Here is a 14,198-nt window from a genome sequence, read left to right as displayed (position 1 = left end):
AGTGTGCGCTGTACAGCAATATTACCTAAGAACATGCAAGTCCCATCAGGACTCAGTATAAGCAGATACTAAATATCAGATGACAAATTAGGTTCAGAATTGTAATGGGAAATCACTAGTTACTGTATACCAATTCTCAACCTAAAGTTTGAGGTGCACTGTTGGATTACACAGGGTCTGAATATTTTAATATCCCAAGATACAGGAAACAGACTGATTTAAGACACTCTGTCTTTCACCTCTAAATCTGATGCACATTTATTTTGTATCTCGATTTTTTAATGCCATTTTTTATGTCTATCTGATGTAATGAAGAGTGGTTTAAGACAATGGAACAAGAGAATGCTACTTTTTGAAGTTGTATGTAACAGGGTAACAAAGAAAATATGTTTTCTGTTTTGATAGAAACATTCAAAGTGCATTATCTCATTTGAAAAGCTGGATAGAAATTATAAAACTTCCACAATAACACTAGAAGGTTTTAGACACTTTTTTGTGATGGAAACATTTTTCAAATAAATGTTAATGCAGCAAACATTACATCAGGGATCAGTTGTTATGGTCCAGTTACATTACAGTTCTAGACTGAAATGAAGCAGAAAAAGACTGAATGCAGTAATTTAACTGATAACTGACGTTATATTACATTCAAAACACCCCCTGAGATATCAAGCGCACTGTTGTATCCTTAGGGGAGACACTGTTGCATAAAACCATAGGAGACTCAGCTGGTTCACACATCAGATTGATCTGTTCATCTATTCTGGAAAGCAAGAAATATTGATTTTTATAAGAACTCCTTATTTGCTATCTCTTGCAATGGATGCATGATTGTAGAATATAATGATTGTGTGAGATGAACACAGTAAACTCAAGTAACTGATCAGATGATCATAGCATACTTATGTTGCATCTGTCTATGGCTTTGACAAATCAATACTGTACACCCACTTTAAAGAAATAAGACCTAGCTATAGATCTAAATAAATTAATATATCAACAGAAATGACTAAGAACTGAATGTGTTTTATTGCATTTTAGAATGACTTTAAGAAATGAATGATCATAATGAACAATACAGTTAGTGAGGAGGCAGAATATAATAACCATATAAACCTAATACATGAGAATTAGCTTACTTATCAAAAAATCAAAAGCTACTTGACACATTGTTGATTGCATCTTGGAAAATGAAACTTTATAGAGGAAGAAAAATCATTGTCACCATGTTCTACAGAGGAAGAGCGAAAAAAAAAAAACATCCCAAATGACCTAAAAAAAATTATTCCAATATTTTTGGTATAATTTCTATTGGTCCATTCATCAAGAACGTTGCTACAATGTAAAAAGGAAATTGAAATGTTTGGTGGTATAAAACATGACAAGTAGGTATGCCTAGATCTATTAATCCACCATCCACAGCACAGTGTTTCATGCAAGTGTCAATGAGAACCTCCAAATGCAGCACATCAGCAGGACCAGAGATTTAGCTTGGGATAAAGTTCTACTGCTTAAAGGTGCAGAATGGAAAACGTTTCACCTTGGCCCTTTTGAATAAGGAGAGTTGGATACATGGAACTGACATACTGCTATAACCCAGGCACAGCCAAAGCTTTTAGAGTTCTACAGGTATCATGAAGAACAAAAGAATGACAGCTGAGGAACAGGGCATGGTGAACATGCATGTTTAACAGGATCCTGGCTAAGTTGTTAGTTTACTCTACATTTCACTCCGGACAGTTTGTCAAACCCTTACATAATATCAGGAAGGCTTTTTTCTGCACACTTAACACATTACCTCTTCTCTCTCCTATTGTGTGGGAAGAGGTACCAAAGCATTCAGACCCATAAAGCCAGACTGTGCAACAGTTTCTTCCCCCATGCTATCAGACTCTAACTCCAGAGGCTTACAACACATATTTAACAAATACTGTATTACATTTAACTATATAGTATTCTTAAATGAGTGTATTGGCTGTTACCTCAGTGAATGCTGCATGCTGTAATCTTATCTGTGATAATCCTCAGGGTCGTGCACTAGTCGGTGTTGCCCTGTATGCTAGATTTATTTATTGTTTCATATTTATTGTTTACACTTATGTTCTTTTGTGTTGCACCATGGTCCTGAAGGAATGTTATTTTATTTCACTATATACCTGTATATAACAGAAATAACAATAAAAAGCCTCTTCACTCTAACTCAACTAGACAATGGTCGGATGTCCACATTGACCACAACTGTAAAGAGCCTGTCCACAAATGGAACTACAAAGTAATATCGCACTGTATTGGCAGTGCTGTAGGATAAGTTCAGGTGTGACATGTAGCTCCAGACTTTGTCCACTCTTATGTTTTTCTGTTGTTTACAATTCATATTATTACTGTTAAGAAAATACTGATTCTGACCCAATACCTAAAGGTTAATCCCTGTGTTGTGCAGATACCAAAAATTCATTTTTTGATGGATAAAATGCTTATGGTTAGCATCCTCTTAAACAAGGGCTGTTATTCTATAGCTGTGGTTAAAACTAAATAGATTTTATTTACGTTGCATAATCTCAAATTATTTTTACTTACCAAAGACAAATTTAAATTATACACATCTGACCAAATAAAGCAGTGAGAACGTTGGTGGAAGAAAGAAAGCTGACGTCCCTGGGTGGGCTCGAACCACCAACCTTTCGGTTAACAGCCGAACGCGCTAACCGATTGCGCCACAGAGACATTAACAGAGCGCAAGATGAAATAACAGAAGAGCAGGAGAAAGAGTGAATTGGCTATGTTCGAGGCCCAGTACCTATGACCATTTTGAAAGCAGACGTCATGTAAACTGTTTTCACGGTTGTGTTTCGAGCTAATTCTAGGTAGCGATGTCCAATCACCTTTCAGGCTTCTACAAAGAATTGGCCAACCACGAGCCGTAATCGCTATTAAGCATTGGCGATGACGCAATGATACATAGGGCCTATCACAGGTCAGAGCACGACCAAGAATGTCTGACCACTGACCAATCACGTCCCGGTCGTCTACCAAGAATCCAGGGTGAGTCCATCGACGGACGGCGGGATATTTAAACCGGCGAATTTTCGAGAGCATTTCGTCCGCCTTTGGAACGTTTATGTGTACTACTAGGTTTATTTCATAGTTTGAGGTTTTCTTCCTTTAGTACGTTAATGTGTACTTCTACGTCTATTTAGCATATTGATAGAATGATTGATAGTGGCAGTATACAGAAATCCAAGACCTGAATAGTATACAGAAAACCCAATATATACATTTAGGACTTCGTTACTATATATGTGTATATGATGATGTCTGCATTCAGGCTTAATCTGTTTGGCCATTAAATCAAGTGGGATGCTCGAGTTATCTGCCCATTTTCCATATTTTAATTGTGAAAATCTCCATAATAGTATCCATAATAACTCCAGATCTTTAACTGTTACTGGGAGACCATTGAGGTCCATTAAGTAATTAGAGAGCGAGGAACCAGCTGTCTCTAGGCCTAACAGAAGCACTCCACACAAAAGTCAGGATGAAGTGAGAAAGGGTTGAACATCCTGTGTCTGACGTCCTTTATGCATTCGCCTAATCCCAACAACATTTTCGAGTCTATCTACCAACTGTACCACTGAGAGACGGTGGCAAAAGATAGGCGCCCAACGTGGGGCTCGAACCCACGACCCTGAGATTAAGAGTCTCATGCTCTACCGACTGAGCTAGCCGGGCTGCTCAGGCGCTTTTTTGTTGTGAGACTCAAACAAACACACACACACACACACACACACAGACACACACACACACACACACACACACACACACACACACACACACACACACACACACACACACACACACACACACACACACACACACACACACGAGTAAACAGAGTAACAGCCAAAAAAAAAAAAAACCCTCCTCCGTCCCTGGGTGGGCTCGAACCACCAACCTTTCGGTTAACAGCCGAACGCGCTAACCGATTGCGCCACAGAGACAGCTGCCCTTAGATTTAATGAGGTGTGAAAGTGTGAATTGATTCTACAAATGGCTTAACAATAAAGAAGTGACGCCCAACGTGGGGCTCGAACCCACGACCCTGAGATTAAGAGTCTCATGCTCTACCGACTGAGCTAGCCGGGCTGCTCAGCACAATTCACAGGTGCATAAAGTAAGGACTAAATATGCATAAGGTAGGGACTTAACGTACATAAGTGTAGTTTGCGTTGTTATTGTTATTGGATAGCAAACACGGCTAATAGGCTAATGCAATATCAAACACAAGGTGAAAACCCACGACAAGAAGTTAGTCAAGTCATACCCCTTAAAAAGCCTGCGCATCATGTCTCTGTGGCGCAATCGGTTAGCGCGTTCGGCTGTTAACCGAAAGGTTGGTGGTTCGAGCCCACCCAGGGACGTTCATGTTTTTTAAATTTTGTGGTTCAGCCAGTTTGGCCTGCTTCCACGTAGTAAATAACCTCTGAGTATATAACCTCTGAGTATCCCATGATAATTTAAAAAATCAAAATAAATGTTCAGTAGAGGATGAATATTTTAAAGAAATACAACAAGAACGTTTGTAACGTATGAAATGTGTTATGCTTCAATCTCAAATGTACTCATTTCAAGAATATATGCATTAACAATAAAGAACTCCGCCCAACGTGGGGCTCGAACCCACGACCCTGAGATTAAGAGTCTCATGCTCTACCGACTGAGCTAGCCGGGCTACGACTCAGGCAACAAAAAAAACAGCAAAATACGATGCATCTATTTCTAGTATGCATAGTTTCATACATAAAGCTTTATATTTATATATTTTTGGAGCGTATACATAGCAAGTTAGCTATCCTAGCTAATGTTAATTCTACACCGGGAATAGCTTCAATAGCTACCAAAGTACAGAGACCCTCGTGACTAACGCGGAAGTGATACTTACTGATAGATCAAGTTAGGGCGGAGTGAGTTGATATTCGTTTGGCCATCAGTAGCTAACTGACTAGCTGTCTAGCTTCTTGTTCATAAAGGAGTTGGTCATATACTTTACATTATTGTGTCTAAAATTAGAGAAACGTAAAACACGACCAGCTGCGGCTTTGAGCTTCTTAGGAACTGTGTGGACGACAAAACAGGTTAGTAACTGAATAAACTAGCTAGATTAAAAATCGATTCCTCATTATACAACAGCGAATGAGTTATTTACTTGCTTATCTAAGTAGATAGTGTTATAACGCCAGATGAAGCGTTTTGTATAATTCACCCGTTGCTATCTACAGTTAAGTTTCCGTTGTAATATCATAAATGGTTATCCTAGAAACAGCAACGGGCAGTTGCTAGTGTAGCTGTGTCCTGTAGCTGTTTTTCGCTGCAAATACTATCAAATGCATCGGTTTTTAATAAAAAGGCAAGCTGTTCAAGTGTTAACTCGTTGATATATTTGTGGTTGGGGGCGCCCTTGTAGTTATATAGTCACCAAAGGCACGAGGTGTTCGTTGAATTGTCTGAAATATGGTTTTATGATTTATGCGCTTCCCTAAGCATAAATGTGGTTGGTCGCCCTTTTCCCATTTGTGTAAGTGCAGGGAGTTAACCACCCCGAGACCTCCTCAATGAAGTGACACGTTGATTTCTCATGAATGTTTTTGCTTATCTGCGTTTCATGACACCTGAATAAGAGCAGTTGTTCTTGTCCATTTCAGAGCCCCAACAGTAGGGTTGCCTTGCTCCTGTTCAAGGCAATAAATATTGTCTTCAGTTAATAGATTCTGCCTCAAAACCAACACTTTTCTAACGTGGCATTTAGGTCTGGGCTTTGATGATGAAATAGGCTGCTTAGTTAAAAATAAAACGGCATTTTCGAAATAGCAAATTACAAGAGGAAGGGATGGAGGGATGTGTACACGCTGATATTCTTTATTAGATCCCTGTATCTAAGAAGCAGAAATACACTAATCTCTCTACAATATAAACAATGTGCAATACAAAACCTTAGGTATCTACAAAATCACTTTGAGATGACTTTTTAATGTGTGTGTTAGTGAAAGTTATATTTTAGTTTTATTTAAATTATTCCACATTCTCGTACTAATGCTTAGATTATTATTTGGGTACGTGGAGCTGATATGTGTGTCAAAAGCTGACTTCTGTCATCACACATTCAGCTTTTGCTTGATGACGATAATCAGTGCTTGAATCAAGCAAAAGCTGAATGTGTGCCTGCTAAACTAAAAGCTTGTGTTAAAAGCTGATTAGAAAATGAATTTGGGCAAAATCTCTAAGCAGTTGGGGGTCCGTGGGTTGGTGGTTAAGTGGATACTGCTGCACCACCAGGAAATGAAGTATTTGCAGAGGCAGAGGGTGCACATGAAGGAAGAAATCCTGTTGTGTCTTGGACTGGTTTAGTTCTCATGCAACTGACTTGAAAGGTGTCTGAACTTGCTGACATTCTTATTTGAGTTTCTGGATGGCAGTCCTTAGAGCAAAGAATATTTTCCAGGACCACATATGTCCCATGTATGCTATTTCCATGCACTTCCTACTGTAAATTGGATGGCTTTTTCTGAACTGACAGCTAAAGTGAAACCCTTAAACTATAAACTAACAAAAACAATAGTGATGTGATATGAATTCATATATTCAATTTATAATCAAGAAATGATATCATAGGTCTTCAAACTGTTTGATGATGTTGATGCAAGCTGGTATAAAAGAATCCTATCTGATTACTCGGTTCTTAATAAAAGAATCAATCAATTCAAAACCTCTATTTATTGTAACCTGATTCACTGTGTATAATAGACCAGTGGTTTGAATGGAGCAGTTCCAGATGCTTAGAACTTGAATGAATGAAGTTACACTTATATAGAACCTGGCTCAGTACCCAAGGACACTTTACAATCAACACAGCTTTTTACATCCAGTTAACACACTGGTTAGAAGCGGCAGCCAATTGCGCAAAGTTGAGCAGGAACAAAGTTCACTATAAGAAGTGTGGCATTCGGACTATCCATGGAAGGCTTCTCTAGTGTCGTGTGTCTCCTCCACAATAGCTGTGACATTGGAAATGCACTGTCAAGGGCAGCTGTATAATCAGGCACCTTGTAAGCATTCTCGCATCTGAGTGAGGAATTGGGAGCTAATGCTTAACTTTCTACATTCAAAAGAGCACGTATGCTGCTGTGTAGAATACAACAGATCTCAAATCCAGTCCTGGATTTTGTAATTATTGGCAGTTCATTGGATAATCAGTAAATCAGTAAATCATTGAATACCTAGTCATGTTAGCTTACTCCTGAAGGGATGGATGGTAAATCGTATTCTCTAAACCTCTGCTCCAGCACTTGAATGTGACAGGCCAATTTGTGCTAGTGGTCCTGGAGGGTTTTTATTCCTTTCAGGGACTTGAAAGTGACACTTGCAAGGCTATATCAGTCCTTGCCCTAGTTCTCAAAGAAATGCTAAATCTACCATATAATTATAAATAATCTGGTTCATGTTGTAAATCTTTTCATACTTTGGAGGAGTTTGAGATGTCAGCGCTGATGTTAAGACAAATGGTAACCCCTCAGTTTGAGAGGTGTGTGCGTGTGTTTGTGTGAGAGAGAGAATGCAAATTAACCAATAACAAATGTCAGTTGTGTTGTGCTCTGCAAGAACATGCTGAAAAGTCTCAGGGCCTAATACATTTTTGGTGAACATTCTGACCAACAAAAATTTATGCATTTTGGCATGTATCCCTTTTATAGCAATCATACAGGTTGCCTTTAACTATTTACCATGGAAATGACATTCACTAGTGAGTTTCAGGGTCTGAAAATCACACCGTGAGCTTTTGTTTACATTGCACCTCTATATCTTATAATTGAGAGTGTGCTTGTGTAAGAGTATGAAGTTATACATAAAATGAAAGAGAGAGAGATTTTGAATATCTGTACATCTTTTATTATTGTGCACTGCAGTTATTCATCTGAAATACACTTTGTAAACACACAGAGCAAAATAACTGCCTTTATTTTGTTTTAAGAGATCACAGAATGAGCAGTTAAAAATTAAAAAGCCAAAATGCGCAATTTTGGAATCCATTGTTAACACATACAAATTGGGTGTCAGCCTGTCAGTTGTTAGTCATTGCTTGGTGCCAAAAGAAAAGAGAAGAGAAGAGAAGAGGAGAGGTAGTTAACACCTCTCAGAGGCACAAGAATTTCAGTCAGGATCACAAATGTCTTCTATTCTGTGTTAAAGATGTGTCAGCTTCCATTTCTCTATTCCGTGTTAGACATGTCAGCTTCCAGTTTTCTCAAGCCAGTGTGTGGGATCTCAGTCTGGGTAAAGGTTTATCCATCATGGAGAACTTCCCCTCTGTTTGTTAGATTGTGGAGGCCCTGTGGGAGGTGTTGGGCTGCTCCTTGCTCCAGGGATGTCTACATGCATCAGGGACAGAATCCTGGGAGCTGTTAAAGGCTTCTCTATCCATAATCTTATTAGTGGTTTGTAGCTGTTTTTTTATTTGTTGTACTCTAGGGTATTTGTTGCACTGTGTTATTCAGCACAGCTAAGCAAAGTAAGGATACCTATGATGGAATCGGACTAGTCATGTTAAGTCAGGCACACGACTAATAGTATTTAAGAGATTTCTTTGTTATTTCCTGACTTCTCTTTCTCTTTCTTCTAATCGTCTTTTTTTGTTTTGCTCTCAGGATTATTGGGACTAGATGACAGTCGTGATGAGACTGTGAGAGTCTCTCTCTCTGAGTGTTGCTTAGACGGACATGAGTATGGCCACTGCAAAAAAAGGTGAGCCTTCTCTCTCACTCTCTCTCTCTCTCTCTCTCTCTCTCTCTCTCTCTCTCTCTCTCTCTCTCTCTCCTCTCTCACTCTCTTTCCCTGTCTCTCTAGCATGGACTCCACAAAGTAAATACTTTCCCACACCATTAGCTATATGCTTTCATGTCCCTCTGTCTGTAACTTGCATGTTTCTTAAAGCAGAACAAATGCATAATTACATAGCAAGTGATGCTTTTGTTGTGCAAATGTTGAGAAACTGCTCTAAAAATAATCCCTCCATCAAGCTCACAGCTACTGAAACATACCACGAAGCTTACCCAGCCCTCTGAACCACCCGCTGGGTTTTGTTCATGAAATGAAGACTTCAGTAAGGCTTTCAGTAAGGCTCAGTGTTGAATAGTAATTGAATTTTGAATTCCTGCCACTGGGGTTTTGCTCTTTAGAAGTAGGGGTCTGTTCTGTGGAGATGGAGTGTATATCTTTTGTGTGTGTGTGTGTGTGTGTGTGTGTGTGTGTGTGTGTGTGTGTGTGTGTGTGTGTGTGTGTGTGTGTGTGTGTGTGTGTGTGTGTGTGTGTGTGTGTGTGTGTGTGTGTGTGTGTGTGTCATGTGATGGAGAAGATAGTCAAATTGAAAGTGCATAAGAGAGTTTAAACAAAATGCAAGATGGACACGGATTCACATGGGATATCGCAGTTATTTGCTTTCTTTCACAAAGTCCAGAATCTTGCTATTGCTATTGGCGAGACAAAGCAGTGCATCAGAGATTGAGAATAGCATTGGAAACCAAACCATCCCAAATGGTGACTGCCATAGTAACCAGGACAGGATTAAAAACGAGGCTGATCATTTCTAGAGCCTCTGTTGCACCCTTGGGCACTAGCAAGCACAGGCTTTTTCTCAGTCTCACTCTTCCTCTTTCTGTCCTGCTCTCTCTGTCTTGCATGCTCTCTCTTTAAGAAGTTCTCAGTACAAGAGCTCGACTGCTGCATCTGGGAGCCAGGACAGAAAGTAGTCTCGATGCTTGTCTTCCATGAGACCTGAAGCACGGTATTTGAAGCCAAGCCATACTTGAGGTTCGAAGTACTCGAGTTACGGATCGGGCTTTGACTGTTGACCTCATGTATGACGGGGCCGGTGCAATTTTGGCTTTGTAGGCAATAATCAAGGTTTTAAATGTGATGCGTGCAGCTACTCGAAGCCAATGAAGGGCGCGCAGCAGCGGAGTAATGTGTGTGAACTTTGGAAGCTTGAAGACCGGTTGTGCTGCTGCATTCTGGACAAGTTGTAGAGGTTTGATGGCTCTTGGAGGAAGACCAGCAAGTAGTGAGTTGCAGTAGTCTAGCTTTGAGATCACAAGAGACTGCACAAGCACCTGGGTAGCTTGTGTGGACAGACACAGACTGATTTGAACAGATGAAAGTTATGTGCATAGATTGAATGTCCCATAGATGTGCAGTACAAAACCTACTTACTCTTCGTATGTGTGCGTGTGTCTGTGTCTGAGTCTGTGTCTAATTGCATAACTGGATTACTAAGCAGCTGTAAACATGGTGAGAACAGAGCTTGGTCTGAAGACTCTCCTCCATATGTAGAGAAACTGACTTGTCTGAAGATGAAATACTTTACAATAACACAATCTAGAATTCCACTTCCATTCTAGATTTGTCGTGTGTTGTTGGGGAAATCTCACAGTAAGGACAGCCAAGCAACAGTACCTAAAACATTACAGAGTATTTTGTTATCACAATTTAGGATAAAGAGCGAGGTAGTCGATGTTACCAGGTTTTTACTTTGATATTGTTGTAAATGTCCCACAGTATCTTTTTTGCAAACCCCCCCCCCCAAAGATGGATAAAGATGACATTTCTCTTTAGACCAATTTATTATTTGTGTACAAAGTAAGGGTATAAATCTTTGACCTCACAACTTTTCAATTCATCGTGATTTAGAAAATTATTCATTGTAACATTTAAAATTTAACGAAGTTTTGGTTTGATTGTACTGTTGTGATTGATAGTTATTGTAAATTCCAATTGTTTCACACGCAGGTGTCCTTGCCTCTGAGACACACTACGCCCATGCCTGATGTAGACGGGCAATCTTCATTTAGTACATTTCAATTCAATCAAGAGACACTGATTCATTTTTGCACCTCATTTTTACTGAGGTGAGATTTCTGAAGGGCTTGGAACTTCTTTCTCATCTATTAATGTTAGTTCTATCTATGAAATATCACTACCTCACTAGTTTACGCCACAGGACTAAAGTAGTGTCCACATTGATCAGTGTTGTCTAATAATTCTCCCAGACATTTTTCTCATCTAATTCATGTGTGATATTAATTAAGCCCATGGATTGTGTGACCCATTTACATGGACGGTGGAGTTTAGTTTACTTACTGATTGTTATTCTATTTTAATGTCTCTGTTTGTTTTCATAATTTCATATTTTATGCATCTTTCTATAAAAGATATTTAGTTTCAGACTAATCTATTGAATTGTTTAGAGAGATTAGCATTTGCAGGAAATAGCACAGATGCAGCTACTGTCATATAATGTCTTGGTATGACATTGTGAGACAAAAAAGGACATTGCTGTCTTATATTAATCAAAGACAGTGATTCTTTACATACTCATGAATCTTATCGCGCCAAAAAAGCAAACACTCATTGACTAAACATGGAAGCGGCCTTCTTTATGGAAAAGAAAATCTGAAATTAGACTCAGATTACAAACAGTAATGAATGTCAACTGAACTGGTAGTACCTTCATTTAGTACAAAGGGAAACAAGGACTCGGCATTGGAGATGACTGGATCTATCTGTATTACCCAGTGTGTCACACTGTTTAGTATATTACATGTGCACTCCTCAAGACAAATCAACTTACATAGCTGATTCTGAATGTGTGTGTGAAAGGGCCTGGTTCCTACTACTGTCAGTCTTCATACTGACTGCAGCTCTTCATCTTAAAGTACAGCTGATTCACGAGTAGAGCTTCCCAGGCTGATGGGGACTGATAAAATTAGTCATCGCACAGACACTTTGGCCTGATTCCTCTCATTCACAGGGTAGCCATACTCCTGTAGAGAAATTTTCAAGAGATGACAAACATTTGATAAAGGACTTTGCTGTTCTTTTTTCCCCCATTGAGCTCTGCAGAGCTGTCAGAGTGGCACGTTAGATTTGTAATTATGCGGTGAAAAGCTACTCGCTGGTGCGGTGAACATTCTAAAAAGCTGAATAGAATGTGCCTTGATCCTCTGTTGATGAGCATAGATGTGGCTGTGTAGTACGTATGTACGTGTGTGTGTGTGTGTGTGTGTGTGTGTGTGTGTGTGTGTGTGTGTGTGTGTGTGTGAGAGAGAGAGAGAGAAAAAGACAAAGAAAACGACACCCTTTGCGCGTGCATGTGTGAGAGAATGGAAAGCGGGATCGTGTGTGCAGTTTCATGACTGTGTGTGTGTCTGTGTGTGTGTGTGTGTGTGTGTGTGTGTGTGTGTGTGTCTGTGTGTGTTAATGACAGCTTCTTCTAAAGCAGGGGGCATCCGCTTTGCTGAGGAACATGCCACCACAGCTGCTGCAGCCAGCGCTCACTCTCATGTGCACTTCGACGAGAAGCTGCACGACTCTGTTGTCATGGTGATTCCTGAAGCAGATGGAAACTTTCTAGTTAAGGTGAGTTTTGGTCATTGGTTTACCTGTGTATTATACAGTATATGGATATGATATGGAAGATAGGCGTGATCGCTTTAGTGGTGTGTGCAGGCAGCAGGTCAAGAAATGACTGCTGAATGATTAAATAAGCATGAACACAGTGGTAATCGTTGGCCATTGCACTTTCAAAGACTAGCTTACAAACCACCAAACCCAGAGCTTCCACTGAGCTTGGCTCTTATCAACACTTCACAAGTTGGAATTACTTGTGCAAGAATGGTGTTCTGAACAGTTCTTCATGCTAGTTTAAATGCCAAAAGAAATTCCACCAAGCACTGTTGCCCCAGCGTCTTGGGTTATGGATGAGGACTAGGAGCCTGAAATAAAAAGTATACAGTTTGCATTGAAATTTTGGCCTTTGCAAAACTGATCCCTGAACTGAGCCCTGTAATCATCACAATTTTTTTATTTGTCTACTGTGACCTTTTTGACCTCCCAGATGGGTGTACTGTGGGTTTGTTTATTTATTTATAAATTATAGCATTTACATGTTCCAATGAATGGAAACAAAGTGGAAATACATAGATCAATTGGGTCTAATTAGGCTGCCACCACCTCAGCAGCACCTCATTGCTGGTGTTATCCTGGCAGTGGTTCTGTGTGTGTTCTGGTGTTCTCTGTGCGATGTCTGTGCATTAGGTTTCTGGCATGGAACTTAAAGTTCAGTTTTGGTGTCATCAGACCATGAACTCTTTCTTATGCATGTCTTTAGAAAAAGTTCAACTAAGATCTGAACGTGCTATTTTTTTCCTCCACAATGCACGCCAGTGCACTTCTGTATAAGACAGATTTAGATGGCTTTTTTTTTGGATGTGCAATTTTGATTTCTGTCAGGTATAGTTTTTGCTTTCTCTGTCCTGGTGAATTGTAATTCTTTAACATGCCTCATCATAATATGTGGTAAAATTAATGCAATATAGTGTTTTCTCCAGCTAAAGTTTTCAAATGAACTACTGCTTGCAGTATCTTGTGTTTTCAGAGTTTGCAAGGGTGCTGTGTCATCCTTATTATGGCTATGTTTATCTCTAATTATTCCACGTGTTGATTTTATGGTGTTTAAAACACAGTGGTGTACGAGCCATTTTAATAAAATCTCTTATCCTACCTTTGGACATTGTTCCTATTTGTTTATTCTAATTTAGTTACCTGGGAAAAGAACATGATGTCATTATTCCTTAATGAGAATACTCAGCCTTTACTGTTACTGATTACCTAGTTTAATCTGATTCATGCACCAGGTGGTCTGTCAGTATCGCTTATAGTAATTTGGGTGAAAAAAGAGCATAGCTAGTTATATTATGTGATTATGACTGCTGGTTGAATTAGGTGACGCACACACCCACACCACTATGTCTTTGAGACCTGACATTGACAAAGCAGAACCCCTCATCTCCTCTGAGCTTCTCTGTTCCCTCTGAAGGCCAGGTGAAAGCCTTCATTTTAGGGCTTCCAAAATTCTGCTGACCTCTGTCTGATTAATGTGTTCGGCAGAGACCGGCATCTATGCCGTGGTTACTAAGCTGTGCGCGTTGTTTACCTCTGCTGTCCATACTGTGGCTGCAAATCATTGTGCTCCCTTCACCCAATGAAAGAGACCTGAACAGACTCTTTCAGTGTGTGATGTTCTGTCTTCTCTTGCCTTTGGCAGCACCACCCCAGAGTGCTTCCCCAGACCTTCAATACTCTATTGAATGGGG

At 39.7% G+C, this 14,198-nt stretch overlaps 1 protein-coding gene and 6 non-coding genes across 8 annotated transcripts in view; 2 read left to right on the top strand and 5 right to left on the bottom strand.

Moving 5' to 3' along the window:
* Positions 1-2,650: 2,650 nt before the first annotated feature.
* On the bottom strand, positions 2,651-2,724 carry trnan-guu (transfer RNA asparagine (anticodon GUU)). The gene has a single exon. It is a non-coding gene; the product is annotated as a tRNA-Asn (tRNA).
* A 932-nt stretch (positions 2,725-3,656) lies between these two features.
* Positions 3,657-3,729, bottom strand: trnak-cuu (transfer RNA lysine (anticodon CUU)). Its single transcript has one exon. It is a non-coding gene; the product is annotated as a tRNA-Lys (tRNA).
* Positions 3,730-3,924: 195 nt separating this feature from the next.
* Positions 3,925-3,998, bottom strand: trnan-guu (transfer RNA asparagine (anticodon GUU)). Its single transcript has one exon. It is a non-coding gene; the product is annotated as a tRNA-Asn (tRNA).
* Positions 3,999-4,070: 72 nt separating this feature from the next.
* trnak-cuu (transfer RNA lysine (anticodon CUU)) lies at positions 4,071-4,143 on the bottom strand. Its single transcript has one exon. It is a non-coding gene; the product is annotated as a tRNA-Lys (tRNA).
* Positions 4,144-4,344: 201 nt separating this feature from the next.
* trnan-guu (transfer RNA asparagine (anticodon GUU)) lies at positions 4,345-4,418 on the top strand. Its single transcript has one exon. It is a non-coding gene; the product is annotated as a tRNA-Asn (tRNA).
* A 238-nt stretch (positions 4,419-4,656) lies between these two features.
* On the bottom strand, positions 4,657-4,729 carry trnak-cuu (transfer RNA lysine (anticodon CUU)). The gene has a single exon. It is a non-coding gene; the product is annotated as a tRNA-Lys (tRNA).
* Positions 4,730-4,944: 215 nt separating this feature from the next.
* The window catches only part of adisspb (adipose secreted signaling protein b), a 22,902-nt gene continuing 13,648 nt past the window's right edge, over positions 4,945-14,198 (top strand). The window contains exons 1-3 of one of the 2 annotated variants that reach the window (XM_035520109.2): positions 4,945-5,132; positions 8,697-8,793; positions 12,323-12,462. In XM_035520109.2, the coding sequence (XP_035376002.1) occupies positions 8,769-8,793; positions 12,323-12,462 (165 nt within the window). In that variant the 5' untranslated portion in view covers positions 4,945-5,132; positions 8,697-8,768. Of the gene's footprint in view, positions 5,133-8,696; positions 8,794-12,310; positions 12,463-14,198 lie in introns of both variants that reach the window. The other variant, XM_035520107.2, reaches the window with a different exon arrangement.

This window comes from Electrophorus electricus, chromosome 13, assembly GCF_041902795.1.
Source record: "Electrophorus electricus isolate QZ-2024a chromosome 13, ASM4190279v1, whole genome shotgun sequence".
Classification (NCBI taxonomy): domain Eukaryota; kingdom Metazoa; phylum Chordata; class Actinopteri; order Gymnotiformes; family Gymnotidae; genus Electrophorus; species Electrophorus electricus.
The sequence above is the reverse complement of the archived record's forward strand: the minus strand, read 5'-3'. Positions and strand labels throughout refer to the sequence as shown.